Genomic DNA, 14,016 nt, shown 5'->3' on the forward strand with positions numbered 1-14,016 from the left:
CAAATGTGAATGACAAAATCACAGACAAAATAGTTCATAAGCTCAGAGTTTAAATTTCCTGACAATTGTAATATTTATTGTGATTATTGTTTAAATCAGCCTTGCCATCTCTACAATAGTAATACTGTGCGGAATTAATTGTGCAATTCAAGATTTGATTGAATCTTCAAATTTTGGCTTAAATGCAAATTAATCTCCATGTACATCTGTGGTAATTTATACATGTGTCAATGTTCTTAATACCTCATTGCCAGAATAGCATCCATTTGAATCTAATGTGAGATAACCCATTTGCTGGGCTGAAAACAATCTGCAACACAATGGAAAGTGAGAACTTCAAATTTTCCTTTTTTCCACTGTAGTTGATTTAACTTGGAAACTAAACTCTTTTTCATGTAACTTGGCAAATTGCATCAATCCATGAACAGCAACCTTAGGGTTTGCATATTATGTTACATTGTCTTTCATGCAACTGCTGTTTGCTGCTGTACTCAATTATGAGTCAAAAGTGAAAAATATGATGTGATGTGAATCTGTGGTCAGGTCAATCATATACAGCACTGCCCTGTAAACTGTAACCAGGATTTGTTTAAACAAGTCAAGAAGTTGGAATGGAATGAGTTAACATACAACAAATGTTTTTAAAGATTATCAGTTTAGTGATGAAACAGAATTGAATGACTTGATGTGTATGATGATATGCAGCAAAGTTCCCATTTGTTTTAAACCTCTGATCAAAGTAAGGGATCTAATTTGTCTTATTCCTATCATAATCCATTAATCCCCCCTCTCAGTGCCCACTCCCGATGCCCTGCACACCCCTAACAGAAAGTTGGGACCAGTAGGAAGGAGAATTTTGTGCTGATTAAAGACCGATGCATTCACAGCACAGTAGGTCTGAATCACATACTGTTTTATATCAATTTGCTTGTAACCTTGGGGTTGTCCATGGAAACAGTTAAACAAGATTCACTTGCTTGTCTTGTTAAATCCCTAAAGTAAAACCGGTTTGAAAATAAGAATTTTTAAAAACCACAGGTAAACAATATGACAATTGAGATTCTAGACATTGAGCATTGAGCACAGTTCAAACTGTAAATTTAAATCTAAGCTATGAAAGAATCACAAGGATGTAATTCTGTTAGTTACTTTACTCCTGACAGGACTTTTTGGCTCCTTTAAAAAGGTTTTAGTTGTGAAAATGTTAAGAAACAATAAAACACATAGCTTATGATTTTTGACTAAATGAGAAATTACCAGTTTTCCAAAATGTCTCCAATATGGAATGACATTAAAACACCAATTACACAGGCAAGCTCTGACATTTTAAATCAGCAGTCTGACAGACCACATTTTGGATAACTTCCAGTATCAACAAAACTTGCTCAAGCAAAGCCTTACCTGGTTTTCACCACATCGAGGGGATGCATCAGGCAAATTTCCACAAGACCTAAGCAGGTGACAGAAAAGAAACAGCCAGTAAACATTAGCACAAACAATGGTTACGCTTCACTGCAGGAGTGTGAAAATTATTATTGTGTGAAAGGTCAAATATAAGAATTGAGGCGAACTGAAGCAAGTAAGTAGGACAAACAAATAATATAGGTGGAAGAAAGCTACTCAGTAATTACACACTAAACCAGCATATACTAAGCCACTTGAAGCAAGCATAAAATAATTACTTTCACCACAGAATATATTTTGGGATCTAGTTAATTGATAGTTCTACCAAGCCCATTTTGAGGTGAACTTTGGACTTGTCTAAAACATCTGTAGTGTACAAGATTTTTTTAAAAATTGACAATATTAGCAACTCACGTTAAAAAATCCCTATCACAACTACAGTATAGCATCCAGTTCTGGTCACCACACTTTAGAAAGGATGTCCTTGAGAGGGTGCAGAGGCGATTTACCAGAATGGTTCCAGGGGTGAGGGATTTTAGCTACAAGGTTAGGTTGAAGAAGCTGGGCTTGTTTTCCTGGGGCAAAGGAGATTGAGGGGAAATTTAACAAAGGTTTACGTAAGAAGTAGGAGCAGGAGTAAGCCATTCAGCCCATCAATCCTGCTTCACCATTCAATAAGATCACAGCTAAGCTAATTTGTGGCCTTAACTTCACTTTCCTGCCTGCACCCCATAACCCTTGACTTCCTGGTAGATCAAAAATCTATCTAACTCTGCCTTGAATGTATTCACTGACTCAACTGTGCTACGCTCAAGGCAAAATAATTCTTGCAACTCTGAGAGAAGAAACTCATAATCATCTGTCTCCAATGGGAGACCCCTTATTTTTAAACTATGCCCCCTAGTTCTAGATTCCCTCAAGAGGGGAAATATGTTCTCAGCATCTACCCTGTCAAGCCCCCTCAAATCTTAAATGTTTCAATAAGATAACCTCTCATTCCCCTAAATTCCAATAAGTTTAGGCTTAACCTGCTCAACCTTTCCACATAAGACAACCCCTTCATTGCAGGAGTCAGACTAGTGAACCTACTCTGAACTGTTTCCAATGCAAGTCTAGCCCTCAAGCAAGGAGATCAAAACTGTACATGGCACTGGTCTCCCCAATGTCCTGTACAGTCAAGGCTTCCCTGCTTTTAAGATTCCATCCCTCTTGCAATAAAGGCCAAAATTCCATTTACCCTCCGAATTACTTGCTATACCTACAGGCTAACATTTTGCAATTCTTGCACAAGGACATCCAGATCCCTCTGTACCACAGCACTCTGCAGTCTCTCTCCATTTGAATAACATACGAACATACATACGAATTAGGAGCAGGAGTAGGCCACTCGGTCTCTCGAGCCTCCTCTGTCATTCAATAAGATCATGGCTGATCTGATTGTAAGCTCAACTCCACATTCCTTCCTACCCCGATAACCTTTCACTCCCTTGCTTATCAAGAATCTATCTACCTCTGTCTTAAAGATATTCAAAGGGTGGAATTTTTCTATCCTGCCCGTGGTGGGTTTCATGGCAGGCAGGAGTAGAGAACCTAGCAGGAGCCAAAAATCAGAAGCCCCCTGGCATAAAAATAGTTTGTAATTCTCCTGATGGTGGGTTAATAATGGGTTGGGTATCTTGCTGACTAGTGGTGTGAATGCCATTTGCATTCATTACCATCTCTCAAATGCTCATTACATTAGGTGCTCGTTGGAATCATGTGCCGCTTCCAATCTTGCGTCACACCAGCAGGCAATCAGGTCAGTCTGAATCTTGTTTGAAAAAGAATGGACCTCACTTCGCTCATGAATTCAAGGTGAATGCAACATACATAGCCTATCTGCCACAGTGCTGCACCGGCCTCATTGTGATGCCAGTGGATTGCCACACTGCTGGGGTGTAGGGCTGGTCTGCTCCCAGTGGCTATCTTTGTAGTCACAAGGAAAGCACTGAGCAGAGGTACTCAAGCAGGTCTCAACTTTCAGGCAGAGGCCAGTATTGCGACCGGGGATTTGTAGAGTTGGTCTGCTCCAGGTGGATGCCAACTTTGTCCAGAAGGATTCTACTGTGCAGCAGTGCTCATACAGGGCTTAGCATTCAGAAACCAGCATTTCAACTGGGGGGCGGAGGGGGGTGGGGTTGGAAGGGGAGCACACAGTTGAGGGGGCAGAGGGGAAGGAAGACTTTGCAAGGGGTTGTGGTGGGGGGAACGGTGCATGATGGAAGGCAGAGGGGCAGGTAGGCTTTTTAAGGGGGTGGAGGAGGAGGGGGAATGCTGGAAGGCAGAAGGGAGACTGAGGGGTGGGAAGCTGGAGTCTGACCAGGGAAACTGAAATGCTGACAAGAGGGTGAGTGGGATACCACACGTATGAATGGAAGGGGATGCAGCTGTCATGACTCACTGGGGATAGTGCGCTGTAATATCAAGCCCCACTGCTCCCCAAACCGCAACAAATGTGAGAAGTTTTGGTCAAAACACTAAGTTGCCCCAATTCTACCAAACTGTTTAATTTAGGTTAACAGAATACAAGCAGCAGGTTTGTAAACTTAATAAGTAAATAACTGTTTACTGAATGAGTTGTCTTTAACTAGTGGTAAAAGAAAGAAATATGAACAGTTCAATAGCACCAATTCCGGAATACAGGATTCGATGGGTTGATTTTGATTGATGTTTTCCAAATTCCGTTCAGTCTTGTTGATGACATGAGGTGGTCTTCCAGCACTTCCAGTATTTAGCTCACTTGCTGAGAACTTGCTTCTCAGTGTCTCTATTTACAGGGGTTTCCCCAGAGAGAGAGCAGATTATAGAGATTTGAGGAAAAGTGATTTTACATGTTTTTTCTTTGCAGGCCAGAAGCTTTCTGTTGTGGAATTACTGGAATCTTCCAGACACAGGAGAAAGAGGTTTTAGGTCTTGTTCCTTTCAGGCAAGGAGCTATTCAGCTGCACTGCCCTCACACAAAACCTGGTCAGGAGCCAATTAAAATGCTGTTGTCAGGCAGCTCCCTTGGTCCAGGACTCTTTTCTGGCACCATCCTGTCTTTCATGGCACACTCAGTTCCAGGATTGCAATGTTGTATATATCTCTCATCCTGTCCCAGTGGACATGTCTCTCAAACTGCAGCTATTGCAAGCCTAATCCACAGTCCAACAGAAAATAAAAAGTTACGTTCTTTACAACGGTCCAACAGAAATTTAAAAATATATGTTCTATACAATGCAGACTCTGGAACAGGAAAGGGGTGGGAGGTTGTTAGTATGGCACAAGAGATATGGGTGGCACGGAGACTCATAACGGTGAGCGGGGGAGTGGGGGAGTGGGTGGGGGGTGGGGGGGTGGTGGGGGAGCTTGGGAAGGGAGTGTAGTCTTTAGTCATGAGGACAATGGGGAACTCTGTGAAAGTCAAAGTCCTTGGTCTGGGGCTTGTAGTCAAGAATCAGAGAGGAGAGACAGTCCTGGGGCTCTGTGGACAGTATTCAGGGAGTAGAGACAGTCCTGGGGCTTTGCGAACAGGAGTCATAGAAGAGAGCCAGTCCTGGGGCTCTGTAGACCTCATAGTCAAGAGTCAGAAACAGTCATGGGGTGCAATGGGCCATGCTGCAGGAGTATTCATTGGGAGCATGGTGTACTCCAGTTCCAGAGAGGTGCAAGGGCTGTGTGCTCAGTAGGAATAATGCACAACTTGGTGTGCAGGCCTGTTTCACAGTCACTGTCCATGGGCTTGTCTATCTCTGTACTGAGCTGCAGATGGAATAGTTATGGTTATGGGAGGCAACTGCAGCCTGTATTTGGGGAATACATAATAAAGGTGGGGTATGTAAAGCTTTCGCGGGGGGGGGGGTCCTCCTCAATAAGTGAAGCGCACACAGCCTCCAGGTGGGGAAGGTAGAAGTCCACATGGGACATGGGCACGTCAGTAGTGACGGGCTCCAGGGGAGAGGAGGAATGTCCAACCACAAGAACTATGGGATCCAGTATTACTGGGGGAGGCTGGAGAATAACAGGAGGGAGCTCTAACTTCACATGATGAGGTTCTGGGTAGATTTCTAGGATGTGGACAGTGAGAGAGGGAGCATCAAAGCTGTTCTCGAAATAGTAGTGCAGAACCACCATCTTGCTCTATTGGAGTTATGGCGCAGTTATAAATCAAGAATAGAAATGATTTTGAATGGGAGGGGTCTGGGGCAGTGTGTGAAGAGGGCACCGCTGGAGTAAGGGGCCCCTTCTGGGGCTGCACTCTAACTCATTGGTGCCACAAGAGTACACTGCAGTCTCATTAGAGAGAAAGGAGAAAGATCTCCTTGCGAAGGTAGCCATTGGAAGTTAGTGGCTTTATCAGCGCTGAATAAGGGATATTCAGGATTCAATGGTTTCACATCACAGTCGCTGCATCTCAACATTAACATATAGGAATGTGAAATTTGGGAATGCAGGCAACTGCCAAGGAGGCACAGGTGTAGCATAAATGGCATCCCATCAGTGGAGGCCTGTCATGTGCTTTACAGAATTAGCATTCATTATGGGCCAAAGGGCATCCAATTATTAACCATGAGCAACTTACTGTTAATTAGTATGCCAGATCAGAGATTGGAACACTGAGCTAGGTTAGGTAGCACATGTCATTCAAACCTTCTAAAACCACTGTGGGATTCAGATGTTAAGTCTCAGGGATGGCATCTTGGTCACCTTAATGTGTGTGTTAGTGCCTCAGATACAAGCCTGCATCAGCAACAAGGCAGGTAAGGCAGAAACCACTATAGTCCAATACAGCTGCTGTTGGTAACAGATTGTGAGCTTTGCTATGTTGACCTGTTAATCATTAATGTGCTCGATCTTTCATTTCAGAGTGAAGGATAAAGCAATTATGGATCCTGGGCTCAATGCTGAGTTTTTGAGGGTTCTAATGGAATGGAGAAGGAGAAGGAGGGAGAGGCGACTCCGAGCGCAGCTCCGGGAGGAAGCACCGCCTGAGGTCCAGGGTCAAGCAGAGCCACAGCAAGAACAAGAGGGTCAGGAGCAGTGACCCAGACAATGGATGTGACTCGCCAGACCAAGGGCATACCGAAGAAGACTCTCTTATTTACAAATGAGTGAGAAGCAATGCTGTACATGTCTGCGCTTGTCCTGAGCTCTGGTAGATCATATCTGTCACATGCTTCGTGAAGACCTAATCCCCCATGGAGTGGGAGGCTATCCCTTGCCAGTGGCTTTAAAGGTGATCACCCCACTCAATTTCTTTGCCTGTGGGTCATTCCAGGGATCCACAGGGGACCTGTGCAGCATCTCGCAGTCCGCAACACATAGATGCATAAAGGAGATCACAGATGCCCACTACAGCATGGCACATCACTATATGATGTTTGTTCTTGACGAAGATAGCCAGGCTGTGAGATTCAAAGGCTTTGCAGCTCTCTCAGGCTTCCCAAGAGTGCAGGGTGCAATCGACTGTACCCATGTGTCTTCAAGGGCTCCACAGCAGCAGCCACTTATGTTTATCAACCATAAAGGCTATCATTCCATCAATGTTCAACTGGTGTGTGATCATCGGAAGCACATAATGCACATCTGTGCCAGATACCATGCGAGTTGCCATGACTCATACATCCTGAGTCATTCCCAGTGCCTCAGATTTTTGAAGGGCCATTTGCAGGGATGACGGCTTGGGGATAAGGGGTACCTACTGAAACACTGGCTGATGAAACCGGTGCATCACCCTCCGTTCAGAGGAGAGGTACAACACAGCTCACAGCTCCACACGATCCCTCATCGAGCAAACCACTGGCATTCTGAAGATGCACTCAGCTGCTTGGACCGCTCAGGTGGCGCACTACAATATACTCCCAATAGGGTTTCACATATAATCGCTGTGTGTTGCATCCCTCACAACTTGGCACTGTAAAGAGGTGATCTCTTGCCAGAGATTGAAATGGAGGACGATGAGGGCTCTTTGGAGGATGAAGATCAGGAGGCCCAGGAACGTCTAGAGGGTGATGAGGGTCAGTTTGAACGTGACGACACCATAGAAGAAGCAAGACATGGGAGATATGCCCATGACACTTTAATTGCTTCCAGATTCCAGGAGCAGCAAAGTGAAGAGAAGGGAGTTGGCCACATTTCTCCTCGCCCTGAATGTCATTCCAATTTCATTGAAAGGGATGTCCAACCTGTCACATCGGGAGCTAGTTCAACATTCGCACTTGCAGCTTCTAGCCTAGTGATTCACTAGGCTAAGAAGGTCAGTGGTGCCCTCTGCATGCACTCAATCTGAGAAGCGAGAGTCCACTCAACAATGAGAATGCTGCGAAAGCTCACTTGAAGCACTCATTGCCACATAAATGAGAAACTACAGTGGCCAGTGAGATGAAGACATCGTTGAGGATCTCCTCCTCCTGTCCAGGTCTTGTCCTTTGGCGTTACCACTGAGGAGACACAACTGCCGCTATTCCCTCAAGGCTGCTGAGCTGCCCTCAGCCTATGGTGTGTCTTGAGGAAGAAGGGTTACAAGCGCTTTAATCATACACTTCCAAAAAAGATTTTAACACATCTCCCTGACATCTCTCAAGGGTATTGCTAGAGGGTGAAATGGAGGAGAATGAGAGCTCATTGGAGGATGAAGATCAGGAGGCCCAGGAACCTCTAGAGGGTGATGAGGGTTAGTTTGAACACAATGACAGCATAGAAGAAGCAAGATATGGGAGATGTGCTGTCAGCAGCCAGCATTTCAGTAGGTACCATTATCCCCAAGCTGCCATCACCTTCAGTGAGGTTGACATCACATTGATGTGAATCTCACAGAGGGAGACTAACACTGAATGAGAGGATGGCTAAACCTTGAAATAAGAGGATTCAAACGTACATAATCACAAGACCTTCAATCGATTAAGCCATTCACATAAACATCAAATATATTTACAACAGTGCAATATTTTTACAGTGGTAGTGGTAGTGGACCTGTGACCCAAAATTGATTTCACCTAACCCTAGCCCTCACTACACCTGGGTACAGCCCCGACATCCACAGCAGAGATGGAGGCAGCCTACTGACTGCTATGTCCTGATGTCTGTGATGACCTTGGTGGACATCTTCTGGTGGCCTGGTCTGATAAGGGTCTCCTTCTCAGGGGCAGATGCACCCTCCTCAGCCTGGGCAGCTGGAATAAACCAGGGTGGGGGGGATCACAGGCAGAAGGGACTCTGAGTGGCTGGACACCTTTGGGGTGTCCTGAGAGGAGGCCCCCGGAGTGTCCAGCTGCAGGTCACCCTCCCTGGGGTGACCGAGGACCCCGCCCTGACTCCTTGAGGAGAAGGTGCACCTGGGGGGAACTCAAGGTGCCTTGTCCCCCTTTCAACTACACATTGATGGTGCCATCGGGGTGTGTGGAAATGGACTCTAGGGCCAAGTGCAAATCCGGCAAAGCCTGTTGGACCAAGGCATCCATGATGCTCGCATGTCAGGGCCATGACATTAGGCAGAACGCAGACAGACTCCTCCATCCTTCACCCTAATCTGCTGAGTGACTGCCAAGTTTCTGCCTGCCACTGCCTGTTGCATCTCCAGCATTGAGTTGGCGGCCGATCGCAGAGGCTCATCATCTGACTCAAACTGAGCGAGTGGCTGGTCTCCAGCAGCACTTCGAATGCTGGAGACCTGGGCTACCCCTGCCTCCGACTGCTGCGGAGAAGTGTCAGTGAGGTGTTCCCCAGTAGGTGAGCTCAAGTCTAATCTAGAACTATGCCCCACCGAGCTGTGTGTCTCTGCACTTGTGGAGGGTGTGGGTGAGCAATGTGATGGTTCTTCCTCAGCTTCCTCCTGGGACGTGGTCTGGGGGCTGGGACTTGTGGCGGGCTGGGACTTGTGGGCCTTGGTCTGCTGGTGTCTACAAGAGAGAGGAGAACGTTTTAGTTGATGAGCATGCAAATTACGAGTTTGCAAGTCATTCACTGCGATTGTCAGGATGTGATGAACTAATGGAGGTGCGATCTGCACTAGGTTGCTGAGACAATCAGATCTCCCCTTCCCCACAAGAGCTATCCCTGTCCTCCCCAGCGATCTTGGCGGCATCCTCCTCGAATTCCGTGAGGACAATTATGTTGGCCGTCCCTCCCCACAGTCTGCACTCTTTCATGCCTGTTGTGGGCAAGCTTGCCCTTCATGAAGACAACAGAAAGGCATGTCATGAGAAGGAATGGAGCAGAGATTGGGAAAGGTGCATGCTCCCTGTGTGTGGTGAGCCCTCCCCAGATGGGGCTGAGGATGGAGTGTGAGCAACATGATAGATGAGATGGTGGTGATGTGAAACAATCAGTGGTGATATGTGTCCCCTGCTAATGGTTGCGTGAGATCCCTGAGAGTGTAGCCCTTTGAGTACATGATGCCATGATGAAAGTTTGATATTGGAGGGAGCTGAAAGGTGACTTATCCTGGCAGATTGGATAAGATCATTCATCGTCTTCCTACACTGGATGGCATTTCGGGTGCAGTGGTCAGCCACGCTGACATCCTTTGTGATGGCATCCCAGGCTGGAGAGGTATGGCTGGTGTGCTTTCTGGAGCCATCCCTGAGATAAAGCACAAGCCCATGCACCCACACTCCTCTTACCTGGGCCTGGAGGACCACGTGACTGAAGCAGTGTGCTTCCTTCTTCTTTTGGTTCGCAGACATCTCTAACGGTCTCCTAGAATCAGGTGGGCTGGAAAGAGTGAGATGTGTGCACCAGGCTGACATTTAAATCTGGTGCCCAGACCTTCGACCCCACTAGGTAACTGCAGGGCGGACAGTTCAGCTTCCGACCCGCCAGGTGATTCGGTGAGATTCTCGCCTGTGCATAATTAATGAGCTTCCAAGCACAGAATCGGGCTTGATTTCCCTCCATTCTGAGCAGTGGGATACATGCCACAGATCCCACCCGCCGCCGCACTTAATTTCAAAAACAGAAAATTCCACCCAAAGACTCTGCCTCCAACGCCTTCTGGGGAAGAGAGTTCCAAAGACTCACGACCCTCTGAGAGAAAAAAAATTCTCCTCACCTGTCTTAAATGAGCGATCTTTTACTTTAAAATAGTGGCCCCTAGTTCTAGATTCTCCACATCCACCCTGTATAGACTCCTCAGGATCTTATGGACAGCATTTTCCCCAAGTCGGGGGGGGTTGTGCGGGTGCAGGCGCAGGCAGGCGGATTTCCGATTGGCACCCCGAGTCGGGGGCGCACTGCCATTTTACATGGGCAGGCCAATTAGGGCCTGCCCAGCGTGATGTCCGCCCGGAAGCGCTGTGCACTCCCTGTACGGGCGGGGTTGGATTCCCTGAGCAGGGAGTGCGCTCTTTCACGCATGTGGGCGGAAGAGCGCACAGATCTCCCTGAGGCTAAGTGTTGCCTCAGGGAGATCGGCTCAAGTTTGAAAACTTTATTAAATGGAGAAAAAAATATTCCTGACATGTCCCCTCATGTGACACTTTTATTATTTTAATTTTAAAATTTTATACATATATTAAATCGCCCATGAAACCTCATCCCACTTGTGGATGAGGTTTCATGTTTTTTCTGAAGGCCGCCTGGGTTCTTCGCCTGCCCGCCAACCTTAAGGTTGGATGGGTGGGTCCATTAATTGGTTTAATTACTTTTTTAAAGGCCTTAAGTGGCCATTGACAGTTTGGCGGGCACGCAGCCGACTCAGCTGCGCGCCTGTCAAACTGAAAATCTAAACGATGCGCAGTGACGTTGGGATGCACGTCCGATGTCACCGTGCGTCATTTTACATGTTGGCGAGCGGGTCCCACCCTCCACGCGCCGACGGGAAAATGCTGCCCTATGTTTCAATCAAGTTGCCTCTTACTCTTCTAAACTCCAGCGGATACAAGCTTAGTCTGTCCAACCTTTCCTCATAAGACAACCCACCCATTCCAGGTATTAGTCTGGTAAACCACCTCTGAACTGCTTCCAACTCATTTACATCCTTCCTTAAATAAGGAGACCAATATTGTACATAGTACTCCAGATGTGGTCTCACCAATGCTCTGTATAACTGAAGCATAACCTCCCTACTTTTGTATTCAATTCCCATCACAATAAATGATAACATTCTATTAGCTTTCCTAATTACTTGCTGTACCTGCATATTAGCCTTTTGTGATTCATGAACAAGGACACCCAGATATTTCTGCATCCCAGAGCTCTGCAATCTCTCACCATTCAGATAATATTATTCTTTTCCATTCTTTCTGCTAAAGTGAACAACCTCACATTTTCCCACATTATATTCTATCTGCCAAATTTTTGCCACTCACTTAACCAATCTATATCCAACTGCAGACTCCTTGCATCCTCCTCACAACTTGCTTTCCCAGCTGTCTTTATATCGCAAGCAAATTTGGCTATGATACATTTGGTTCCCCACCCAAGTCATTAATCTAGATTGTAAATAGTTGAGGCCCAAGCACTGAACTTGCTACAGTTTGTCAAACTGGAAATCTCTGTTTCCTGTTAGTTAGCCAATCCTCTATCCATGCTAATGTATTACCCCAACACCATGAATTCTTATTTTGTGCAATAATCTTTTTATGTGGCACTGTATTGAATGCCTTTTGGCATTCCAAATACACAACATCTACCAGTTCCCCTTAATCCACCCTGCTTGTTACATTCTCAAAGAACTCTAACAAATTTGTCAAATACAATTTCCCTTTCATAAAACCAGGTTGACTTTGCCAGATTTTATTATGATTTTCTAAATGTCCTGCTACAACATCCTTAATAATGGAATCTAGCATTTTCCCAATGACAGATGTTAAGCGAACTGGCCTACAGTTTCCTGCTTTCTGTCTCCCTCCTTTCTTGAATTGAAGTGTTACATTTGCAGTTTTCCAATCTGCTGGGACCATTCCAGAATCTAGGAAATTTTGGAAGATTGCAACCAATGCATCCACCATCTCTGCAACCAAGGGGAAGCAGTGGCCAAGTAATCCAGACACCCAGGGTAATCCTCTGGGGACCTGGGTTCGAATCCCACCACCGCAGATGGTCGAATTTGAATTCAATAAAAACCTGGAATTAATGACCATGAAACCATTGTTGTAAAACCTGGCTCACTAAAAATCTGGAAGGAAATCTGCTGTCCTTACCTGGTCTGGCCTACATGTGATTCCAGATCCATTCCAGCCACTCAGTTCCTCAAAGGCAATTAGATAAGCAACAAATGCTGGCCTAGCCAGAATAAAAAAAAACTTCTCCTAAGACCCTAGGATGCAGGCTAAGTTCCCCCTCCACTCCTCCTACTTTTGCTTCTTGATTTTCTACCATTCTTGGGATGCTTTTTGTCTTCTACCATGTCTGCTACTGTAAAGACAGATACAAAATACAGTCATTTTCTTTCTTCCCATTATTATTTCCTCAGTCTCATCCTATAAGAGACCTACCCTTTAGCTGCTCTTTTCTTTTTTATATATTTGTAGAAGCTTTTACTGTCTGTTATTATATTTCTTGTTAATTTACTCTAATTTCTCCCTCTATTATTTTTTTGGCCGTCCTTTGCTGGTTTCCAAATTTTTCCCAATCTTGTGGCCTAACTCTAATCTTCATAGCATTGAACGCCTTTTGTCTCGATTTGACACCATTCTTAGCTTCTTTAGTTAGCCACGGATGATGCATCCTTCTCAAAGAGTCAATGGAATGTCTCTTTCTTGACAGTTACGATATATCTCGTTAAATGTCTGCCAGTGCTTCTCTACAGTCTTACTTTTTAACTTATTTTCCCAGTCTACTTTATCCAACTCTGTCTTCCTATCCTTGTACAAGATTATAACAGGTGTAGATAAAGTAGACAAGGAAAAGCTGTTCCCATCAGCTGAGGATACAAGGACCAAAGGACACAGATTTAAGGTTTTGGGCAAGAGATACAGGGGTTTAAGCAGCAAGTGGTAATGAGCTGGAACTTGCTCTATAAGTGTGGTGGAAAGTGGAGAAAATGAATGATTTCAAGAGTAAATTGAATGGGCAGTTGAGGAAAATAAACTTACAGGGTGGGTGAATTGGAGCAGGGGAATGGGACTGATTGGATTGCTCCACAGAGAGCCTGCATGGTTTAGTTGGGCTAAATGACCTCCTTTTGTGCTGTAATGACTCTATGACACATGATTCTATTCTATTGAATAACCAAGGTAATTTTTTGTGGCCCTCTTTGTGCTTAGAAATACAACATTACTTGACAGTTTGTACAACATTACCAGTGTGTTCACTAATACTAAAGGCAGTTATGGACAGATCAAACCCAGTGTTGATTTATAAAACAAATTTCACAAAATGTACTTTTGGACCTGTATCTAAAATATAAAAATACTCTGTTGATTTCATATACTAATATCTTTAGTATTGTTTAATGTGCCATTACCAAGATATTTACAAAACAACAGCTTGCCGTTATACAGCATCTTTAATGTAGACAAATCATCATGAGGCACTTCACAGGGGCATTGAGCCATGGGAGGAAAAAACCAGAGCAGTGATCAAAAGCTTGGTCAAAGAAATCACCTTCAAAGAGGATCTTAACTGAAGAAAGGGAGATTGAGAGGCAGATGA

At 45.2% G+C, this 14,016-nt stretch overlaps 1 protein-coding gene across 8 annotated transcripts in view; it reads right to left on the minus strand.

Moving 5' to 3' along the window:
• slc25a21 (solute carrier family 25 member 21) overlaps window positions 1–14,016 on the minus strand; it is a 788,318-nt gene that overhangs the window by 205,643 nt on the left and 568,659 nt on the right. For all 8 annotated transcript variants that reach the window (XM_078562809.1, XM_078562804.1, XM_078562808.1 and 5 more), the window contains one exon: window positions 1,402–1,450. In XM_078562809.1, the coding sequence (XP_078418935.1) occupies window positions 1,402–1,450 (49 nt within the window). The remainder of the gene's footprint in view (window positions 1–1,401; window positions 1,451–14,016) is intronic.

This window comes from Cetorhinus maximus, chromosome 18 (genome assembly GCF_964194155.1).
Source record: "Cetorhinus maximus chromosome 18, sCetMax3.hap1.1, whole genome shotgun sequence".
NCBI lineage: Eukaryota > Metazoa > Chordata > Chondrichthyes > Lamniformes > Cetorhinidae > Cetorhinus > Cetorhinus maximus.